The sequence below is a fragment of the Oncorhynchus clarkii genome, chromosome 5, assembly GCF_045791955.1.
Source record: "Oncorhynchus clarkii lewisi isolate Uvic-CL-2024 chromosome 5, UVic_Ocla_1.0, whole genome shotgun sequence".
Lineage (NCBI taxonomy): Eukaryota > Metazoa > Chordata > Actinopteri > Salmoniformes > Salmonidae > Oncorhynchus > Oncorhynchus clarkii.
Genome location: NC_092151.1, coordinates 31386639 through 31408538, shown reverse-complemented (window position 1 = coordinate 31408538; position 21900 = coordinate 31386639). Strand labels below are relative to the sequence as shown.

Genomic DNA, 21900 nt, shown 5'->3' with positions numbered 1-21900 from the left:
ATGCAGAGAAGCATATTTAGTTTCCTTAAAAAAATAACCAATGGTCAGACGGTGACAGACAACTCAAATGTAATGCCCAATCAGAAACAAGCATAAAAAAATGCTGTGGTGTTTGTAAGGGATAAACGCCGATATTCTGTACATTATCTTGGAAATAATGGACGGTCTTCCTCCTCCATTTGCGTAGTTCATTTTCCTAAGGTAATGTGCAGAAGGGGAGAGTTTATCCCGGTTATACCACAGTTGCCAAAGAACACAATATGAAAGCACACATTTACCTGTAGAAATACAAATAATTCATTGATATTCACATTTTTATAAGCAAATTCATACTTTCTCACCTTTTGGTTGCTAGAGACGTGACCCAATCGTTTGTTTAATTTGTTCAATATTTATGGACGTGACCTCCATTCATCCTTTATGTTCCGTTGCCATGCTCAATGGCAACGTCTTTATCCCTTGCTTGCTGCTAGCTAGCCATCTAGCTACGGCTACACAGTCACGACATCTGCAGCCAGAATAACAGCAAAGTTTATTCTGTCGCGTTTGTTTATGCTGTTTATCCCACTTATACCACAGTTGCCCAAGAAAACAATACTAGAAGCACACATTTAATGATAGAAAGAAAAATAATTTGTTGATATTTGAATTTATATGAGCAAATTCATACTTTCTCATATTTTGGTTGAAAACCCAGTCGTTTGTTCGATTGGTTTGATATTTATGGACGTGACCCAGTCGTTCGTTTTTTATGTTCGCTGGCAATGTTCTTATCCCTTGCTTGCTAGCTAGCCAGCTAGCTACAGCTAACACAGTCACGACCTCAGCAGACAGAAAAACAGCAAAGTATATGTTTTCTATTGACATTCATTTGGACACATCCATAACAATAAGCTGATAATGGCCGGTTTTACCTGGCATAGCTAGAAAAGTTTGCCTTCTCGTCAGGACACTCAACACTGTTCATTTCAAGGAGAGCACATTGCATTTCAAACACTAGGCTTGAAGCTAGCTAAATATTTTGTTGCTAGTAAACCTGCCATTATGACAACCATTCAAAAATATCAGTTGCTTAATACAGCTGGTCAAACTACACTGAACAAAAATAAAAATGCATCCCTGTTAGTGAGCATTTATCCTTTACCAAGATAATCCATCCACCTGACAGGTGTGGCAAATCAAGAAGCTAATTAAACAGCATGATCATTACACAGGTGAACCGTGTGCTGGGCACAATAAAAGTTCACTCTAAAATGTGCAGTTTTGTCACACAACACAATGCCACAGATGTCTCAAGTTTTGAGGGAGAGTGCAATTGGCATGCTGACTGTAGGTAGGTCCACCAGAGCTGTTGATAGAGAATTTAATGTTAATTTCTCTACCATAAGCTGCCTATGTCGTCGTTTTAGAGAATTTGGTAGTACGTCCAACCGGCCTCACAACCACCGATCATGTGTAACCATGGCAGTCCAGGACCTCCACATCCGGCGTCTTGGGTGGGCCCAGCTGCCAAGTGGGTTAGCCTATGCCCTCCAAGGACCACCCATGGCAGCAACCCTGTCCAGTCATGTGAAATCCATAGGATAGAGCCTAATTTATTTATTTCAATTGAACGATATCCTTATATGAACTGTTGCATGTTGCATGTTTATATTTTTGTTCAGTGTAGGAAATATGTGAGGATTTGACAGCTTAGCACCACTCGTGTCATGACTGTAACAGTAGGGACCAGAGAAATTCATGTTCATCACTCTCCGCGTTAGGTGATCAGATGCTCCAAGAAATGTCTCTGCAAAAACAAATCAATGCTAGCTACGTTTTTTCCTTGTTGGACCTGCGTTTACAATGTATCCAATTTCGGTTTGTGTGTTCGTTGGTTTAGCTTTATGTAACTTTGTAGCAAATATGATCTGCATCTGTAGGTGCTTATTTGCGTTATGATTGCAAGGTGTCCCGATATCTTTTCCAAATGTCCTGTTATCTGTTTTAATGACCATTCTAGAATGCCTCAGAAACAAGTATTCAACAATGCTGTGGTATAAAAAGCCCTAGTTTGCCAACCACATTCTCATCCATATTGGAGAGAGCACTTTAGAGTACCCTTTGGTTTGTTCTCCATTAACGTTTTTAATAATACAACATTAATTTGGTAAGTGGCTATTTGTTAGTATTATGGTGACACATATGCATGCACGCAGGCTCTCATATACTGGGCCAGCCTTACACCTGTGAATCCCCAACACACACATACACACACGTACACACACACAGGCACAAACACACGACACATTGCACACACACTCTAAACACACAAAGTTCTGTTTCCCAGCACGCGGCGCAATATCATTTATGAATCCCCTCCTCCCTATCTCCCCTCTCAATTATATGATGTATTGTTACGTTCTGACAGCCAACACTCAAATTAGTCTAAACTAATTAGCTTAAAGCAGGCCTCATTAAATTACCTGCCTTGGATTTGTCATTGCCATAGCATTTCAGGTTAGTGGCAAAACAACCTAAGTCACCGCCACCTGTTTGTTCCAGTATCAGTTCTGCAACCATAGCAGAAAACACTCAGTGGCTGTAGTCAGTGTTGTTATTGATTTATTTTGACCGAATGCTATTGTATGCAACATCACAATGGGTAACATAACAGTTAACCGTATGAGCATGGGTACTCTGGTAGTCATGGGTATATAGCCTAGCTTATATGGATGCATGGATGCAGATAGACAAAACTGGAATTTGGATGTGTCAGAGACTGAACTGATCCACAAATCCTACAGAATCATCACAGGTGAATGCATTGGCAGATATAATCATTGATTTGATGGTATACTGTAAAAGGAAAACCAAATACACATCTGCCAGTACATACTGTACATATAGCTGACATTACTGTACAGTAACTTTTGTAAGCAAACAATTCTTCCCCCCATTTCACAGTAAAATATTAGACCCATTAAATGTTGTCTGCTCTTTTACGACTTGTTATTGCCTAATAAAGTGTGAAAGGGGAAGAATTTCTGCATACAGTAGCACTAATTTGATAGCATACTGTTGGTGCTCTACAGCCAGGGGCCTAAATTCTTAAATGCAATTATAGATGAAAATGGTTTTCTTATCAGTAACTAAAGACATGACTCCACTGGCAAGTGGGATAATAATGTGTGGTGACATTGTACAATAACTAAATTTATCATTTTAATAATACTCTGTCAGAAATTGTTTAAATTCTGTCTGGAATTATTATCGGCAGGGGCAGTCTGGGACTGATATTCGGCCTTGGCATTTTATCTACACCAGCCCACATCACATCACACCGCCATATGTCAAAGCCATATCATATAGTATCTTGGTTGTAAAATAGTTGCTATTGAGCTGAATATTGAGAGGAGAAATTAAAATACACCTACAGAAAGCTGAGACCCCCACTTTTTCGACAGGGACAATGGTTCCAAAGCTGTGTTTTTCCCGCAATTGCATTTTGACATGTATGATTAGAAATCATTTTGCTCTTGAGCGAGTCGGGGCAGAGGAGAGTGGCTCGCCCATCACAGCAGCATGCCACAGCGAAGGCACAGGCACAGGGGCAGGGCAGACACTTTCATTATAGGAATCATGAAAGGGAAAGTGAAACGGGATACCAAGTCAGTTGTACAACAGATGGCGCCGACGGAGATGGTCGCCTCGCGTCGCGTTCCTAGGAAACTATGTAGTATTTTGTTTTTTATGTGTTATTTCTTACATTGTTACCCCAGGAAATCTTAAGTCTGGAAAAACTATTGGATATAAGAGCAACGTCAACTTACCAACATTACGACTTGGAATACGACTTTCCCGAAGCGGATCCTCTGTTTGGACTAAAACCCAGGACAATGGATCGGATCCCAGTAGGCGACCCAAAACAACGGCGCCACAGAAGGGGCAGACGGAGCGGTCTTCTGGTCAGGCTCCGTAAATGGGCACATTGCGCACCGCTCCCGAGTATACTACTCGCCAAAGTACAGACTCTTGACAACAAGGTAGACAAAATTTGAGCAAGGGTTGCCTTCCAGAGAGACATCAGAGATTGTAACATCCTCTGTTTCATGGAAACATGGCTCACTTGGGATACATTATCACAGTCGGTACAGCCACCCGGTTTCTTCACGCATCGCACCGACAGAAACAAACATCTCTCTGGTAAAAAGAAGGGTGGAGGTGTATGCCTTATGATTAACGAGTCGTGGTGTGATCATAACAACATACAGGAACTCAAGTCCTTTTGTTCACCTGACCTAGAAGTCCTTACAATCAAATGCCGACCGCATTATCTAACAAGAGAATTCACTTTGATTATAATTACAGCCGTGTATATCCCGCCCCAAGCAGACACCTCGAAACTGGAAACCACATATTCTGAGGCTGCATTTATTGTAGCAGGGAATATTAACAAGGCTTATCTGAAAACAAGGCTCCCTAAATTTTATCAGCATATCGACTACTCTAACTTCCGCGACGCATACAAAGCCCTCCCTCGCCCTCCTTTTGGCAAATCTGACCACGACTCGATTTTGTTGCTCCCAGCCTATAGACAGAAATTAAAACAGGAAGCGCCCGTGCTCAGATCTGTTCAATGCTGGTCCGACCAATCTGAATACACTCTTCAAGATTGATTCGATCACGTGGACTGGTATTTGTTCCGGATAGCCTCAGACAACAACATTGATGTATACGCTGATTCGTGAGCGAGGTTAGTAGCAAGTGCATCGGTAATGTTGTACCCACGGTGACTATTAAAACATTCCCCAACCAGAAACTGTGGATTGATGGCAGCAATCGCACAAAACTGAAAGCGCGAACCACTGCTTTTAATCATGCCATGCGACCGGAAACATGACCGAATACAAACAGTGTAGTTATTTCCTCCACAAGGTAATCAAAGAAGCTAAGCATCAGTATAGAGACAAATTAGAGTCGCAATTCAACGGCTGACACGAGACGTATGTGGCAGGGTATACAGTCAATCACAAAAAGAAAACCAGCCTTGTCGCGGACACCGATGCCATGCTCCCAGACAAACTAAACAACGTCTTTGCACGCTCTATGGACAATACAGTGCCACTGACACAGCCCACTACCAAAACCTACGGGCTCTTCTTCACCGCAGCCAATGTGAGTAAAACAACCCTCCCCAGAGCATGCGCAGACCAGCTGGCTGGTGTGTTTACAGACTTATTCAATCAATCCCTATCCCAGTCTGCTGTTCCCACATGCTTCAAGAGGGCCACATTGTTCCTGTTCCCAAGAAAGCAAATGTAACTGAGCTAAACTAGACGTAGCACTCACTTCTGTCATCATGAAGTGCTTTGAGAGACTAGTCAATGATCACATCATCTCCACCCTCCCTGACACCCTAGACCCACTCCAATTTGCTTACCGCCCCAATAGGTCCACAGACAACGCAATCGCAATCAGACTGCACACTGCCCTAACCCATCTGGACAAGAGGAATACCTATGTAAGAAGGCTTTTCATCGATTACAGCTCAGCATTTAACACCATAGCACCCTCCAAACTCTTCATTAAGCTTGAGACCCTGGGTCTCACCCTGTCCTGTGCAACTGGGTCCTGGACTTTTTGACAGGCGGGTGGTGAGCCAGGTGGTGAGCGTAGGAAACAACATCTCCACCCCGAGCCCCACAAGGGTGCGTTCTCAGTCCTCTCCTGTACTCCCTGTTCACCCTACCGTGGTTGGCTTGATTACCAACAACAACGAGACGGCCTACAGGGAGGAGGTGAGGGCCCTTGGAGTGTGGTGTCAGGAAAATAACCTCCCACTCAACGTCAACAGAACAAAGGAGATGATCGGGGACTTCAGGAAACAGCAGAGGGAGCACCCCCCTATCCACATCCCATATAAAGCACCCCCCTATCCACATCGATGGGACAGTAGTGGAGAAGGTGGAAAGTTCCTCGGCATACACATCACGGACAAACTGAAATGGTCCACCCACACAGCCAGCGTTGTGAAGAAGGTGCAACAGCGCCTCTTCAACCTCAGTAGGCTTAAGAAATTTGGCTTGTCACCAAATACACTCTTTTACAGATACACAATCGAGAGCATCCTGTTGGGCTGTATCACTGCCTGGTATGGCAACTGCTCCTCCGCCCATAACTGTTAGGTTCTCCAGAGGGTAGTGAGGTCTGCAAGACGCATCACCGGGGGCAAACTAACTGCCGTCCAGGACACCTACACCACCCGATGTCACAGGAAGGCCAAAATGATCATCAAGTACAACAACCACCCGAGCCACTGCCTGTTCACCACGCTATCATCCAGAAGGCTAGGTCAGTAAAGGTGCATCAAAGCTGGGACCGAGAGACTGAAAAATAGCTTCTATCTCAAGGCCATCAGACTGTTAAACAGCTAACATTGAGTGGCTGCTGCCAACATACAGATTCAAATCTCGAGCCATCACTAGCCACTTTAATCAATGCCACTTTATAATGTTTACATACCCTACATTAGTCATCTCATATGTATATACTGTACTCTTACCATTGCCTTTCGGCCATCGCTCATCCATATATTCACGTCGGTTGTGATATCGCCTAGAATCAATACCAGGTCAGTAGTGATACCTTTAGCACTGCGATGCAGTGCCTTAGACCGCTAAGCCACTCGGAAGACCATTCTAATCCTTTTTTATATTTATTTTGGAGAGTTTCTCATGGAGAGACCAAATGGTTAAAGAAAATAGACTAATTACTGAAAAAGCTTCTTATCAACAATTATCTGTCCAAGAGTTGGCTAATGCTTTAGTCCAGGTCTGGGAGGAGATCCCTCAGGAGACCATCCGCCACCTCATCAGGAGCATGCCCAGGCGTTGTAGGGAGGTCATACAGGCACGTGGAGGCCACACACACTACTGAGCCTCATTTTAACTTGTTTTAAGGACATTACATCAAAGTTGGATCAGCCTGTAGTGTGGTTTTCCACTTTAATTTTGAGTGTGACTCCAAATCCAGACCTCCATGGGTTGATAAATTTGATTTCCATGGATAATTTTTTTGTGATTTTGTTGTCAGCACATTCAACTATGTAAAGAAAAAAGTATTTCATAAGAATATTTAATTCATTCAGATTTAGGATGTGTTATTTTAGTGTTCCCTTTATTTTTTTGAGCAGTGTACATATTGACATTGTAAAATAAGTAAAAGTGTGTAACAAATAGAATATTTTGTGCTGCAACTCTAATATCAATCACCAATGGTATTCACTAAGTTGATGGTTTAAATTTAGGATAATGTTTTGCAGCTTTTTCATTCTATGTTTTATTTAAAAAATCATCTTATTGTATTTTAAATATATTGATATATTTTACGTGATAAGGTCACACAGAGGGCCATAGATAAATACATACACCTGTGATAATCTGAAGTACCCAAAAAGGCCACTAGATGTCATCTGATAAAATTCCATATATTCCTTGAAAGTTACCAACATTCTGGTAGTTTACTGGTAAACTTTGATAGTTTCCAGTAATATACCTTCCATTTGCAACCCTAGCCCTGTCTCTTAATTTGTGTGCCATTTGTCTAAGCCTGGGTAGATATAACAAGTTATGTATGGTCATCAGAGTATGAGCTGAAAACAAGCCCAGACTTGTCCACTCTGACCTGAGATCTGTCAAACAGACTTTTTGAGTGAGATATTTTGATTATTGAGACCTTCTCACAACCAGTGTCATGTGACCTCAAGAGCAGTGCCAATCCATATCATTATAAATCTTTGTTAGCTTTAATGAGGTTTGCCTACAGAGAACCTTGCAGGCTGGTCTCATCCATGTATTGCCAATGTGTCTAATTCCTCTGATACAGTGGCTTTACAGTATTGATTGGACAGAGGTTAGCATTCAAAGCTACAGAAAGTCATTTCGATACACTTTGGGCCATAATTTTCCACATGAACCTAACCAATATAACTTCAGATAATGAATGTATCTCAAGGGAATGCTCATTTAAGGATATCACACCAATCTCACCATATTGAATACAGCACTGCTCAGGTGTTTAAACGATCCAGGAAATCACTCGTCAATAGGCAAAGTTTTCCCTAGTAATTTATACCTAAGAGAACGGTAGACAGCACTTCCCCATGTAAACCTGCTCCATGCTACATCATATCATAAAGCAGCCTCTTAACCTTGTCTGGCACCAATTAGTTTGGAGAAAGAGAAGGCCACACATCCAGGGATGTAATTCATTTTCATCTGCTGAAAGGGCAACATTCCTCGTTAGTATGGAGAGCTGCAATCTGGGGCCTGACAATTCAGGGAGGAGGATACGAGGGGCCTGAGATTGGAAAAAAAGGAAAACAGAAATTAATACACAAATCATATCACATTGAAAACAGCCTTTCAGTGACAATGTCTTGTTCGTTTTCCGTCAACGCCGATTAGACTAATTATTTTAAATCTGTTTCACCTTCGCTGACACCCCAGGATTTAAAAATAATTATACTCATCATGTAATAATATCTCCCCTTCTTTCTCTTCCCCCTCTTTCTCTCTATCTGTCTTTCCACAGGTCTTCACAGAATGGAGCGAGAATGAACAGAGAGCGGCTGAAAGAAAAGCATGAACTGGAGGTTTATTGAGGTCATCTGCTTCCTGTTTATATGGGACCATATAACAGTTCAGTCTTCCCGCCAGGACCCGTCCGCCGCCGAGCAACATGTTACCAAGCAGTTTGATTGGCTCATCTCCGACCGCGGACCTTTCCACCACTCTCGGAGCTACCTCTCCTTTGTGGAAAGATTCCGCCAAGGATTTACAACCAGATATAAAATTTATAGGTGAGTTCACTTTCATTTGTGCGTTTTGGTGGTGCTGATGTTGCAGAGGTTTTAAAGACACTCTCTGACTAAATGTTTTTTCTATTTTGAGTCCAGATTGTTGGTCTCTTTGGAAGGGACCTTGCAAAAGTGTACTATGTAAAAGTTTTGTATGAAAGTGCACCCTTTTTACAGAGTTAGTGTACTTCCCACCACACACAGGATAGTTGGAAAGGAGTGTCCTAAGATAAAGTTGATGAACTGTTTTTTTTTTCAAGGAAGTTCAAGTCATCTATTTCTAACGTTCACAGATTGGTAGACACACAATGCTTCTTTATCCTGTTCTATTGTGTGTCCCACCAAGAAACAAGGCCCCAATAGTACTCATCTCACTGTTTGGCTGTGGTCTGTGTTATGGTATTATGGCCCAATCAGCAGGCTAGCTTTGTTAAGGGGATGGAGTGGATGTGCTGTGTGTTAGGCTGTGTGTCTGCTTAGAGGCAGGGGCTTAAGTGTGTTATAAATAGGTTATGCAATCACCAGCCATTGCACTTATTTGCCTAACACATTGTGGCTCAGATAATCATTCCCCAATTACATAGTTATGTGAGGGAGATGGAGCCAGAGCCATCCTCTCTGATTAGCCTCTCAGAGTCTACTGAATGGCTGTATATAAAAAAGTGGCTATATTAAGACAAGATACAAAAGCTGCATGGCTTGGCAGTCTGGATGAAACAAAACATCTAAGTACTGCATCGATATTACTTGCTGTATATTTTAGTTCACTTTTTAAATTCTCAGATTATAATTATGCAAATTTCTAGTAGTCATGAGGTAGTGATCTATTCAGGGCTACTGGGTTTGGTTGATAATAACAACCCAAAAATGACAAGTTAAATATTAAGCCTGGCTAGAGGCAGGGAGGTCAGTGTAGGATCCAATCATTTTATAATTACTGTTCTCCATGTTTGGTTATATTTTTGTCTTAAGGGAAAGAATAATTGGCAACATGATATTGACAAATACTGTCTTCTATTCTAGAAGCATGGTATAGTTGTCAAGGATTCTAGCTAGCATTTTTCTAATGGGACATGGTTGCCATTCTCTTGACAGGCATCAGCTTTCATGTCGTATTCTTTCCTCCCTGCCACGTTACGTGTTGTTAAATACATGATCTGCCAGAGTTGGATTCCAAATAGCATCCTTTTATTTTCCCTCACTCTTTGCATTGTAAATACCCTCAGAATTGCCTGACAAGGTACGGAAAATAGATACCTAGGAGCTTCCCTTCCCTTTCAGACGAGTGTGCTTTGGTTTTCCTGCTCTGCAGTCCAGAATCCTAGAGAGAGAAAGGGGAGAGAGAGGAAGAGTGAGAGAGATAAGGAGACCAAGACGAGACACAGAAAGAGAGACTCATCATCAACATGTTACATTCATTTAGCGATACAGTTAAATAGGGTCTCTCTCTTCCTTCTCTACTCTCCTTGTTTCATAGATTGCCGCAGCAGCTTCTGGTCCCCACAGGCTTTGCTGTCTTTATATTGTCACTTGTAAACAGATAATTTGCATAATATGTAGCTTGACAGCCTGGATAGCACACATACGCAGGAATCTCAGATTAACAGCCATCCATGGGCCCCGTGCTGCTGACGTTTGTGGCTTATGATGTTTGTTCGATTCATAAAAGAGCCAGCGGAGGCGGCATAGGCATTATGTGTTCGCCTGGGGAACGGAGTCTTTGGCATTGCAAGACAAATGTTGCGCAAGCAGGCTAGCTCGACTACCTCGACTAGCTCGACTACCTCCTTTCGTCTATTCTTTTTATAAAACAGTAGGAGGCATCAAATTCAGTTGTCAATGCAAGGTATTGTTTCACTTGTGACAAGACAATTGCATCTTGCATCAATACGGAGCGGAATCTAGTGCACTTCTCATTAAAAATGTACTGTGGAAATCTGCAATCACATCTGTCAGACATCTGGGCCACTGTCAGACAAACCAGTCTAAGTCATCTGTCAACTGGATGCAAGGATGTGGTGAAAAACTTTCACTTTAGTCTCCGTTTGTTGGAAGAGTCTGATATACATATCCTTCATTTTTATGAAGAGTGGGCTGCTTTTGACAAAGGGCAGCCATGCCCTCCAGATCCTCCATCAAACTCAATGTGTTTTCCTAGAATATGCAAATGTAGAATACAAAATTTGGAATACGTGAATGACTGTGGTAATTACTTGGCTGAGCCTTTTATGTACATGCACCGGGTAATATAGTACATAAATATATACTGCCAGTCTAGTGCCAATACAAAACAGAACCCTAATATTATTATTCACCCTGTTTGCACATCATCCAATCCAGTGGCGGTAATATGAAATTAGCTTTTGCAAAAATGTAAGACGTGTTGTGAAAACTATCCAATTATCTATGAAAAGTATCCAACTGTGGAATTGGCATACATGCTCCCAAGAACATGGATTATCACAGTTGGATTGGAATAATTCATGATAAAAGGTCAAAATGCCAAAGCGCTCTTCGTTCTCCTACTCGGTCACCCTAAGGTTCCCAAACATCTTAGCTACAAACACAGTGCTAGCAGTTACAATATGCCACCTTTTCCACCACTTCTTGGCTCCCATATGAAGCAAGTGAGTCAAGAAATAAATACGGAACCTGCAGCAGACGCTAACTGGCAATGAGGAGTGAATAGCTTTGTAAATTTCCCCAAGGCTTCCACTGTCTTTGCAATTTACTAGTTAGAAAGAAGTTTAATCAAATTTGCAGGGAGATAAAGTATCCGTTATCAAGAAAGATTACCCAAAGGCGGATCGCAGGACAATGTCAATCTGATCAGAAACAAACAAATCTCCCTAGTCTTTATTAATGTGAGCACTGTGCCTCATTCTGCAGGCCAAACACATAGATTTAGGATCGCTTGTGATCGTTTGGCACACTGGAAAGGTCACCATCACTTGGAGCAAAAACACACTACACTGCAGGGCTACAATTACCCCACCCCCAGAGGTGTGTTTCTTCCTTCCCTAAGAATAATTGCAATCCATTGGTTAAGTAATCGGCTGCGATGCGGTAGTGCTATCGATTGCAATCTCTAAATCAAAGTGCTCTTTTTCTCTTTACATGAGCATGTACGCCACCTCCTGTACCGAGTACATCATACGCCAGATAGACACTTTCTCTGTTGCAGCGTGTTGCAGTTTTGTAGATTGAATCGGTGTTGACTGGGTATCAATCCATGCTTGAGTTGTAAAATGGGCTGCTTTCACCTGGCCCTGACTTCCTCTCTCTGTGGCGTATGTACTCAACTGTGTTTTTAGGAGGGCTGGGAATTGCCAGGGACCTCACGATACGATATTATCTGGTTACCCCTTTTTCTCCCCAATTTCTTGATATCCAATTGGTAGGTATAGTCCCATCGCTGCATCTCGCGCACGGACTTGGGAGAGGCGAAAATGAGAGCCGTGCATCCTTTTCCGAAATACGATCCCGCCAAGCCGCACTGCTTCTTGACACAATGTACACCTTGCGACCGGTCAGCGTGCATTGCGCCCAGCCTACCAAAAGAGTCGCTAGAGCGCGACCGGACAAGGACAACCTGACCGGCAAAAACCCTCCCCTAATCTGGACGACACTGGGCCAATTGTGCGCACCCTCATGGGTCTCCCGGTTGCGGCCGGCTGCCACACAGCCTGGGTTGGAACCAAGCTCTGTAGTGACGCAGCTGGCACTGCGATACAGTGCCTTAGAACGCTGCACCACTCGGGAGGCAACGATTCTCCCTATTCTATATGCATTGCGATTCGATGTTCCAAACATATTGCTCACTATATGTCTGCTGCAGAGAGACAAGAGAGAGCCATCAGAAAATTTGTTTTGATCAGTCAGGGAAATAAAAGTGCTGAAAAGAAATTGGCTCCCTATTTAAAAATAAAAATAAGATGAACATCAGGCTATGAGGAAAAATGATGGCGTTTTGGTGCAGGTACAGCTAACTAGTGCAAATAATATTGCGATATTGTCAAAATTGTAAGATTTTTTCCCCATCAATAGTTTTTAGATGTTGCTGTGGTCATTGTTCGCAGGCTCTATCTCAAGTCCTTGTCTACCAGAGAAATCCAATATAAATGCAAATCTCTGTCTGTTAATGCATTTTACAAGGTTGGAAATCATCATTGTACTGTAATCAAAGAAGAGAGATGGAGGTTGTTATTAAGAAGGATAATGTTTATGAAAATGGCATGATGGTGCTCATTGATCTTGGATGTGGGGTTTGCGGTGTGCGAAGAGGAGGCTTGCCTCACACTGTCATTGGACCGAGATTCATTACCAACTGAAAATCTATCCAGAGTTTGAATCGTTAATAGCCTCCACAATGATCTACAGAGAAAATACCCAGAGGCATTACTCAGATGTCCACTCCAGCAGCTCTGTTAGAATTGGTCCTATTTTGAATATTTTGTTTCGCAATTTTCCCATTGATAAAATGCTAACTTGTGATTTGTGGTATTTGTGAGAGAGAGAGATGTTTACTGTTTTTCAACAGAACATTGTACAAGTGGCAACAACATGCTGAATTGTGAGTAGTACATTTGAATAATAACTCAAATACAATAAACAACAGATATAGACAAAAAACTATGTTCATCGTCAACTATTATGCAGGCGAACCATGGGTGGGATGGCATCGGAAATGCTCAATCCTGCAGTGGAACAGTTACAGTTTAGTTGAGGAACGGGTCTGGTTTAGGTCACAGGGGATCATTGGGGTGGGAGCATATGGTGGTAGGGTTCGGATTTAAGAAGTGGTCTTGCGAAGGATCTTGAGAGACTTTCCCTGCGAGTGTGAAGTGATGATACGCCCAGATTGGTGCATGCATCTGAGTAGGAGGTGTAGTCTGTGGCCATGATGATACAAACTGCTATTCTCTGGACTCTTGATTCTATCAGATTGTCTCTTGGTTAGCCCCGCGTGCCACATTGGGGCAACATGTTCCACCGCTGGTCGGATGTAGGTGGTGAATAACATTACTTGGTCCTCCTTAGGTATGTGGAAGTCCATCAGGCGTCGAAGGAGGAACAGATGTCGGCTGGCCTTTTCACAAATGTGCTCTACCTGGGTTGACCATCTTAGCTTTCCTTGAATGTATATTCCTAGGATCTTGATAACCTCAACCTTTTGTAGTTCTGTGTTTTGAATTGACAGGGGTGTTAGTATGGGTGGTGACTTGGTGAAGTGCACATGGGACACTTTCCACTTCTTATGGTTAGGGCTGGGCGATATGGCCTATAAATCATATATTTATTTTTTCAAACTTATGGTTTATTCACATCTACATTCTTTTACGTTTTATCAAAAACAAGCTTTGTTGTTCAGTTAAAGGTCAAATACACTGCATTTCAAACAGTCAGAAATAATCTAATGAATTCAGGGCTTGTGAAATTATACCTAGGCTAAATATAAGCCTTCCACAACCATAAGACCATCATTACATTATTTTATCAAGTACTTTAACCTGCCTTTTTGCAATAATCACATATCTGGCATTCAAGTCTGTCTACGAAAATTCCCTTATTTTGTAACCAAATGTAACCAGAACCATGCATAAAGCACATTCACTAATAATGACTAACTTCTTGTAGCAGGCATTATAGAAAATTAGCACAGGTCTCATAAACAATATCTCAATCACAAGCCCAGGTGCTAGTGAGTAGCCAGCTAATCTGTATATTTCAAGTTTAGCCAACTTGGATCTATGTGTTAGCTAACAAGGTAGAACAGTTGAATTGTTATGAACACACTCTTCTGTCCATCTCCAACTGTTTGAACACCATGCTAGCCTGTCCACTTTGTTCAGATGTTAAAATCAAGTGGCCTGCCTAATTTCTCAGACTGAGAATGAGTTTCCAATTCCTTATCTAATTGTGTTTTATTTTTATTGCACATTTATAAAACACAGACTAGACATCTATAAGGAATTGGCTAAAATGCTGCTAGCAGTATGTGGTACTGCAATTCCTCGCGCGACAAACTGAGCATTATTTTCCAACTCCCATTTTAGTAGTGTCTGCTCTGTACACAATATAAGAAGTTGAGACATAAAAATGGTATTGTTGGAAAGGGTAACTTCTGCTCTATTACAGTAAAATAAATCTTAGAATCAGTCCATATGACTGATTCTGTTGTACCAAACCTCAAATGCAAATGCGGAGTTGAAACCGTTTGTTAGAGAATAACAAGTGATATCTCATCTTTGTTGTTGTGACTGACAGGGGGAGGGGCTTAGTGTGTGTGTAAATTCGAAGGTGCACACAGCCAGAGAGGAAGAGGCGAAGCGAGAGGTTTCACTCACCAATATCTGTCCAAAATAAGCCCAAAGCCCAATGCGTTTCTCAGTTTGTCGCCTGCCTTTCCACCTTTGGGACAAAGGCACCCGTGGTTAGGGCGGAGACATGAGCATCTTCTTATTATGTACAGATTTCTGACACAGTACAGAAGAAGCAAAGGAGACAAGACAAAAAATACTAAACGAGAACAAGTGGACAAACGCTTTTGAAAAAAAAAGATAAATGAACTTGAAATTTGCGATAGAGGCATTTGGAATATATGGATAATGTACATCCAGCTGTTTTTTCTATGCATCATCAAGACCGAACAGCAGCTTAGGGTAAGGTTAAGGGGGAGGTGTGTGTCTCTTTGTTAACAACAGCTGGTGTGCACTCTCTAATGATAAGGAAGTCTTGAGGTTGTGTTTGCCTGAGTTAGAATACCTCAAGATAAGCTGAAGACCATGCTATTTACCAAGAGAGTTTTCATCTATATTTGTTGTAGCTGTCTATTTACCACCACAAACTGATGCCGACACTAAGACCGCACTCAATAAGCTGTATAGGGCCAGAAGCAAACAAGAAAATGCACGTCCAGAGGTGGCGCTCCTGAAATCCGTCTTACCTATTTTTTTTACCAGCATGTAGCTATAGGCTAGAGCTGCTGCTTTCAAGGAGCAGGACACTAATCCGGATTCTTATAAGAAATCCTGCTACTACCTCTGACGAGCCATCAAACAGTCAAAACGTCAATACAGGACGAAGATCAAATCCTACTGCACTGGCTCTGATTCATTGGATGTGGTAGGGATTGCAAACTATCACAGATTACAAAGAGAAACCCAACCTCGAGCTACCAAATAAATCAAGCCTTCCAGACAGGCTAAATTCATTCTATGCTTGCTTCTAGGCAAACAACACTGAACCATGCATGAGAGCACCACTGTAGCCGATGTGAGTAAGACCTTTAAACAGGTTAATATTCACAAGGCAGCGGGGCCAGACGGATTACCAACGACACGTACTCAGAGCATGCGCTGACCATCTGGCAAGTGTCTTCAGTGATATCTTCAACCTCTCCCTGACCCCGTCTGTAATACTTACATGTTTCAAGCAGACCACCATAATCCCTGTGCCAAAGACGCCAAGGTAACCTGTCTAAATTATGATTACCCCATAACCATGAAATACTTTCAAATGCTGGTCATGGCTCACATCAACACCATCGTCCCAGACACTCTGGACCCACTCCAATTCGCATACCTCCCCAATAGATCCACAGAAAACGCAATCTCTATTGCACGCCACACTGCCTTCTCCCACCTGGACAAGAGGAATGCTGTTCATTGACTAAAGCTCAGCGTTCAACACCATAGTGCCCTGCAAGCTCATCACTAAGCTAAGGACCCTGGTAGTGAACACCTCCCTCTGCAGCTGGATCCTGGACTTCGTGACAGGCTGACCCCAGGTGGTGAGGGTAGGCAACAACACATCCACCAGGCTGACCCTCAACATGGGGGTCCCTCGGGGGTACGTGCTTAGTCCCCTCCTCTACTCCCTGTTCACCCTCGACTGCGTGGCCGCGCACCACTCCAACACCCTCATTAAGTTTGCTGATGACACCACCGTGGTCTGCCTGATCACCGACGATGATGAGACAGCCTATAGGGAGGTTGTAAGTGACCTGGCAGTGTGGTACCAGGAAACAAACCTCTCCAATAAACGTCAGCAAATGAGCTGATCCTGAACTACAGGAAATGGCCGGCCGAGCTTCAAGTTCCTCGGTGTCCACATCCCTCAGGAATTATCATGGTCCACACACACCTTAACAGTCATGAAGAAGGAATGACAATGCCTCTTCCTCCTCAGGGGGTTGAAAAGATTTGGCATGGCCCCTCAGATCCTCAAAACATTCTAGCAACTGCTTGGCATCCGAACGCAAGGTCTTACAGAACGGCCCAGTACATCAGGCGGTGTCAGAGAAAGGCCCTAAAGATTGTCAAAGACTCCAGCCAGCCTAGTCATCAACTGTTCTCTCTGCTACTGCAAAGGAATCGCTACCGATGCACCAAGTCTGGAACCAACTGGACACTGAACAGCTTCTACCACCAAGCCATAAGACTGCTAAATATTTAGTTAAATAGTTAACCAAATAGCTACCCGGGCTATCTGCACTGATCTCTTTTTGCACTAAATCTTTTGACTCATCACATACACTGCTGTTACTGTTTATTATCTATCCTGCTGCTTTGTCACTTTATCCCTACCTACACATACCATATACTACTGTTCAAAAGTTTGGGATCACTTAGAAATGTCCTTGTTTTTTATGCTTTTTTTGTGCTAGGGGGCAGTATTTTCATTTTTGCAAAACAAATGTTCCCGTTTTAAACGGGATATTTTGTCAGGAAAATATGCTAGAATATGCATATAATTGACAGCTTTGGATAGAAAACACTCTAACGTTTCCAAAAATGTAAAGATATTGTCTGTGAGTATAACAGAACTGATGTTGCAGGCGAAAGCCTGAGAAAAATCCAATCCGGAAGTGCCCCAGGTTTTGAAAGCGCTGCGTTCCAATGACTCCCTATTCAGCTGTTAATGTACCATCAACGAGCTTACGCTTTCTACGTATTCCCCAAGGTGTCTACAGCATTGTAACGTAGTTTTACGCATTTCTGTTGAAGAATAGCCGTAGGCGGCCACATTGCGTAAGTGGTCACATGGTGGCTCCGAGAGAGATTCTCGCGTAAAATACAGAGGTAGCCATTACTCCAATCGGTCCTAGTGAAAAACGAATTGTCCCGACGGATATATTATCGAATAGATATTAGAAAAACACTGTGAGGATTGATTATAAACAACGTTTGCCATGTTTCTGTCGATATTATGGAGCTAATTTGGAATATTTTCGGCGTTGTGGTGACCGCAATTTCCGGGCGATTTCTCAGCCAAACGTGAAGAACAAACGGAGCTATTTCGCCTACAAAAATAATATTTTGGGAAGAAATGAACTTTGGCTGTCTACCTGGGAGTCTCGTGAGTGAAAACATCCGAAGTTCATCAAAGGTAAACGATTAATTTGATTGCTTTTCTGATTTCTGTGACAAGGTTGCCTGCTGCTAGCAAGGCATAATGCTATGCTAGGCTATGATAAACACAAATGCTTGTCTAGCGTTGGCTGTAAAGCATATTTTGAAAATCTGAGATGACAGGGTGATTAACAAAAGGCTAAGCTGTGTTCCAATATATTTCACTTGTGATTTTCATGAATAGGAATATTTTCTAGGAAGATTTATGTCCGTTGCGTTATGCTAATTCGTGTCAGGCGATGATTACGCTCCCGGATCCGGGTTTGAGAGTCACAAGAAGTTTTAAAGAAAAGCACATTTTTTGTCCATAAAAATAACATCAAATTGATCAGAAATACAGTGTAGACATTGTTAATTTTGTAAATTACTATTGTAGCTGGAACCTGCAGATTTTTTAAATGGAATATCTACATAGGCTTACAGAGGACCGTTATCAGCAACCATTTCTCCTGTGTTCCAATGGAACGTTCTGTTAGCTAATCCAAGTTCATTATTTTTAAAGGCTAATTGATCATTAGAAAACCCTTTTGCAATTATATTAGCACAGCTGAAAATGGTTGTGCTGATTAAAGATGCAATAAAACTGTCTTTTTTAGACTAGTAGAGTATCTGGAGCATTTGTGGGTTCGATTACAGGCTTAAAATGTCCAGAAACAAAGAACTTTCTTCTGAAACTTGTCAGTCTATTCTTGTTCTGTGAAATTAAGGCTATTCCATGCGAGAAATTGCCAAGAAACTTAAGATCTCGTACAACTACTACCTTCACAGAACAGCGCAAACTGGCTGTAACCAAATCAAATCAACATTTTTTGTCACGTGCACCGAATACAATAGGTGTGACCACCTTACAGTGAAATGCTTACTTACAGGCCCTAACCAACAGTGCAATTTTTATGTAAAAAATAGGTATTAAGTGAACAATAGATAAGTAAAGAAATAAAAAAAACATCAGTAGAAATACAGTGAAAAATAACAGTACAAAAAAAAAGACAGTGAAAAATAACAGTATCGAGGCTGTATACAGGCACCGGTTAGTCGGGCTAATTGAGGTAGTATGTACATGTAGGTATCGTTAAAGTGACCAGAATAGAAAGAGGAGTAGGAGGCCCCGGTGCACAACTGAGCAAGAGGACAAGTACATTGGAGTGCCTAGTTTGAGAAACAGACGCCTCACAAGTCTTCAACTGGCAGCTTCATTAAACAGTACCCGCAAAACACAAGGCTCAACGTCAACAGTGGAGAGGCGACTCCAGGATGCTGGCCTTCTAGGCAGAGTTCTTCTGTCCAGTGTCTGTGTTCTTTTGCCCATCTTAATCTTTTCTTTTTATTAGCCAGTCTGAGATATAGCTTTTTCTTTACAACTCTTCCATTTCTCTTTTTTTCTCTTTGCATTGTTGGGAAGGACCTTAAGTAAGCATGTTACTGGTAGTTTACACCTGTTATTTGCGAAGCATGTGACAAATAAAACAGTATTTGATGTAGGGTGCCCAACAATGTGGCTCCCAACTGACCACTTCTCATTATCCGTCATCAATGTAATTACAGATAAAATGCACCTTGCACAGATTGTTTTTCGGCACAGATTATTTCCTTGCTTTGTACAGTACTGATGGCATCACCTAAACTGCCATCAAAGTGTCACGCCCTGACCTTAGAGAGCCTTTTTTATTCTCTATTTGGTTAGGTCAGGGTGTGACTTGGGTGGGCAAATCTATGTTTCTATTTCTTTGTTGACCTAGTATGGTTCCCAATCAGAGGCAGCTGTTTATCGTTGTCTCTGATTGGGGATCAGCCCCTTTTCCCACCTTAGATTGTGGGATCTTGTTTGTGTGTAGTTGCTTTCTGCACTGCATGTAGCTTTATGTTATTTTTTTGGTATTTCTTTTTTGTGTCATTTAAATTAAATAAAAATGTACCCCTACCACCCTGCACCTTGGTCCGCTCATTTCAACGGACGTGACACAAGGTCAAGAGTTGTGAGGCTGTATTTGACAAATTACAGACTTGGACCTATTTTTCAACAAATGCCATTTTCTCAGAGGGCCTCAGGAGCACCAAATTCAACAACTTGGGCTCAGCAATTTTCAGCACAAACGTAATTTTTTCAAGGATATTGCAAAACTGTCACGATCTCTCCCTCTCACACACACACGCACCCACACACACACACACACACACACACACACACACACACACACATAGCGTATGGAGTCAGCATATGTTGCGAATTAACATAGTTAACTCATGTTTGGGTTTTCCCCTCCATTTCACTAACTCCGCTTAATCCACTTTATTCCATTTGATGCAATCTTTTAATGTGTTTTGATTAGGCATCTTTTTGTGTTTAGCCAACGACATTAGAATCTGTATCCTCTTTCGGTTTTAATATGAAAACATGTTATGAACGGTTCTGATGACATCAGAAAATGTTTAGATCTTAATCCATCATATCAATTTGTCCTATTTGTTCAGCTAGACCTCACATTTAGGGCAGAAGTTATCTCAAATGCAGTTTGTCTCATGTTTTTTTTATTTTTAAATACATTAGTTGAGACATCAAATCAAAGTTTATTCGTCACGAGCACAGGATACTGCAGGTGTAAAAGACACAGTGTGATACTTACTTGTAAGCTCTCCTCAACATTGCAGCACAAATATCAATATGTTGACATGTCACAGACTTGCCATTCACTTAGTTTGTGTTATACTGCTATAAACCTGTCAATAGTCAGAAGGTAGTATCAAATTTGAATATTCTATCTTTACATTAGCATTATGGAAGCACACATCTGCCTATATCCTCACACTCACCCAAAGCACAGCACGTCAACCATGTTTGGTGGGTAGGTTTGAGAGACAGGACATGCTCAATCATTTTCCAGCCAATTATACTGTGATTTGTGTAATGCATGGAGATTATGCACTTCTATAATTGAACATTTCCTCATCAGTTGAATTAGACAGACTCTCGTCAGAGATCACATGATCAGCCTTAAAATATTATTATACATTCACCACTGATCACCAGCTTTCCATTTGCATGTGCAAATAGTATGTCCTTGTTAACCTAGCTTTAAACTGTTCATCAAACACGTATAGCCCTAGTTTTAACTCAATCTATACCTTTTATTCAATTCATTTTCTTTGTTTTTCACCTTAGTGTCTCCATCCCTTTGATGCTTTACGTTGGCCTTTCATTGGTACGACATACAGCATTTTGCACTACTGTGATACAATATGCTACAAATAACGTCTGCCTATTGATCTGATAAGGACCAAACGAGCAGCATTGAAAGGAGCCAAACTCCTTCATGGGTTTAATTGTGAATCGTCTGTCTGGAGGGTGTTGTTGTGGCCCTTTGTTTTAAGCACCGGGAGGAGACAAATATTTTTTCCCATTCAGGCTGAGTTGAATGAGTCTGGATTATCTGTCAGTAATTAGATAGAGCAGGGGTGGATCATTTAGATGCAGTCTGCAGATCTGCGGCGAGGCGAGGGGAATGTTTAATTGAGGGGGTAGCCATATTACACACGAGAGAGACGGAGACAGAGAGAGACAGAGAGAGACAGAAAGAGAGAGCGAGAGAGAGAGAGAGAGAGAGAAAGTGAGAGACAGAAAGAGAGAGAGAGAGAGAGAGAGAGAGAGCG

General features: G+C 41.9%; 1 protein-coding gene across 1 annotated transcript in view; it reads left to right on the top strand.

Annotated features, from left to right (window-relative positions):
• Positions 1–21900, top strand: part of LOC139409952 (BMP/retinoic acid-inducible neural-specific protein 1-like) — a 151561-nt gene that overhangs the window by 22936 nt on the left and 106725 nt on the right. The window contains exon 2 of the mRNA XM_071155361.1: positions 8575–8842. Within this exon, the coding sequence (XP_071011462.1) occupies positions 8625–8842 (218 nt within the window). The 5' untranslated portion in view covers positions 8575–8624. The remainder of the gene's footprint in view (positions 1–8574; positions 8843–21900) is intronic.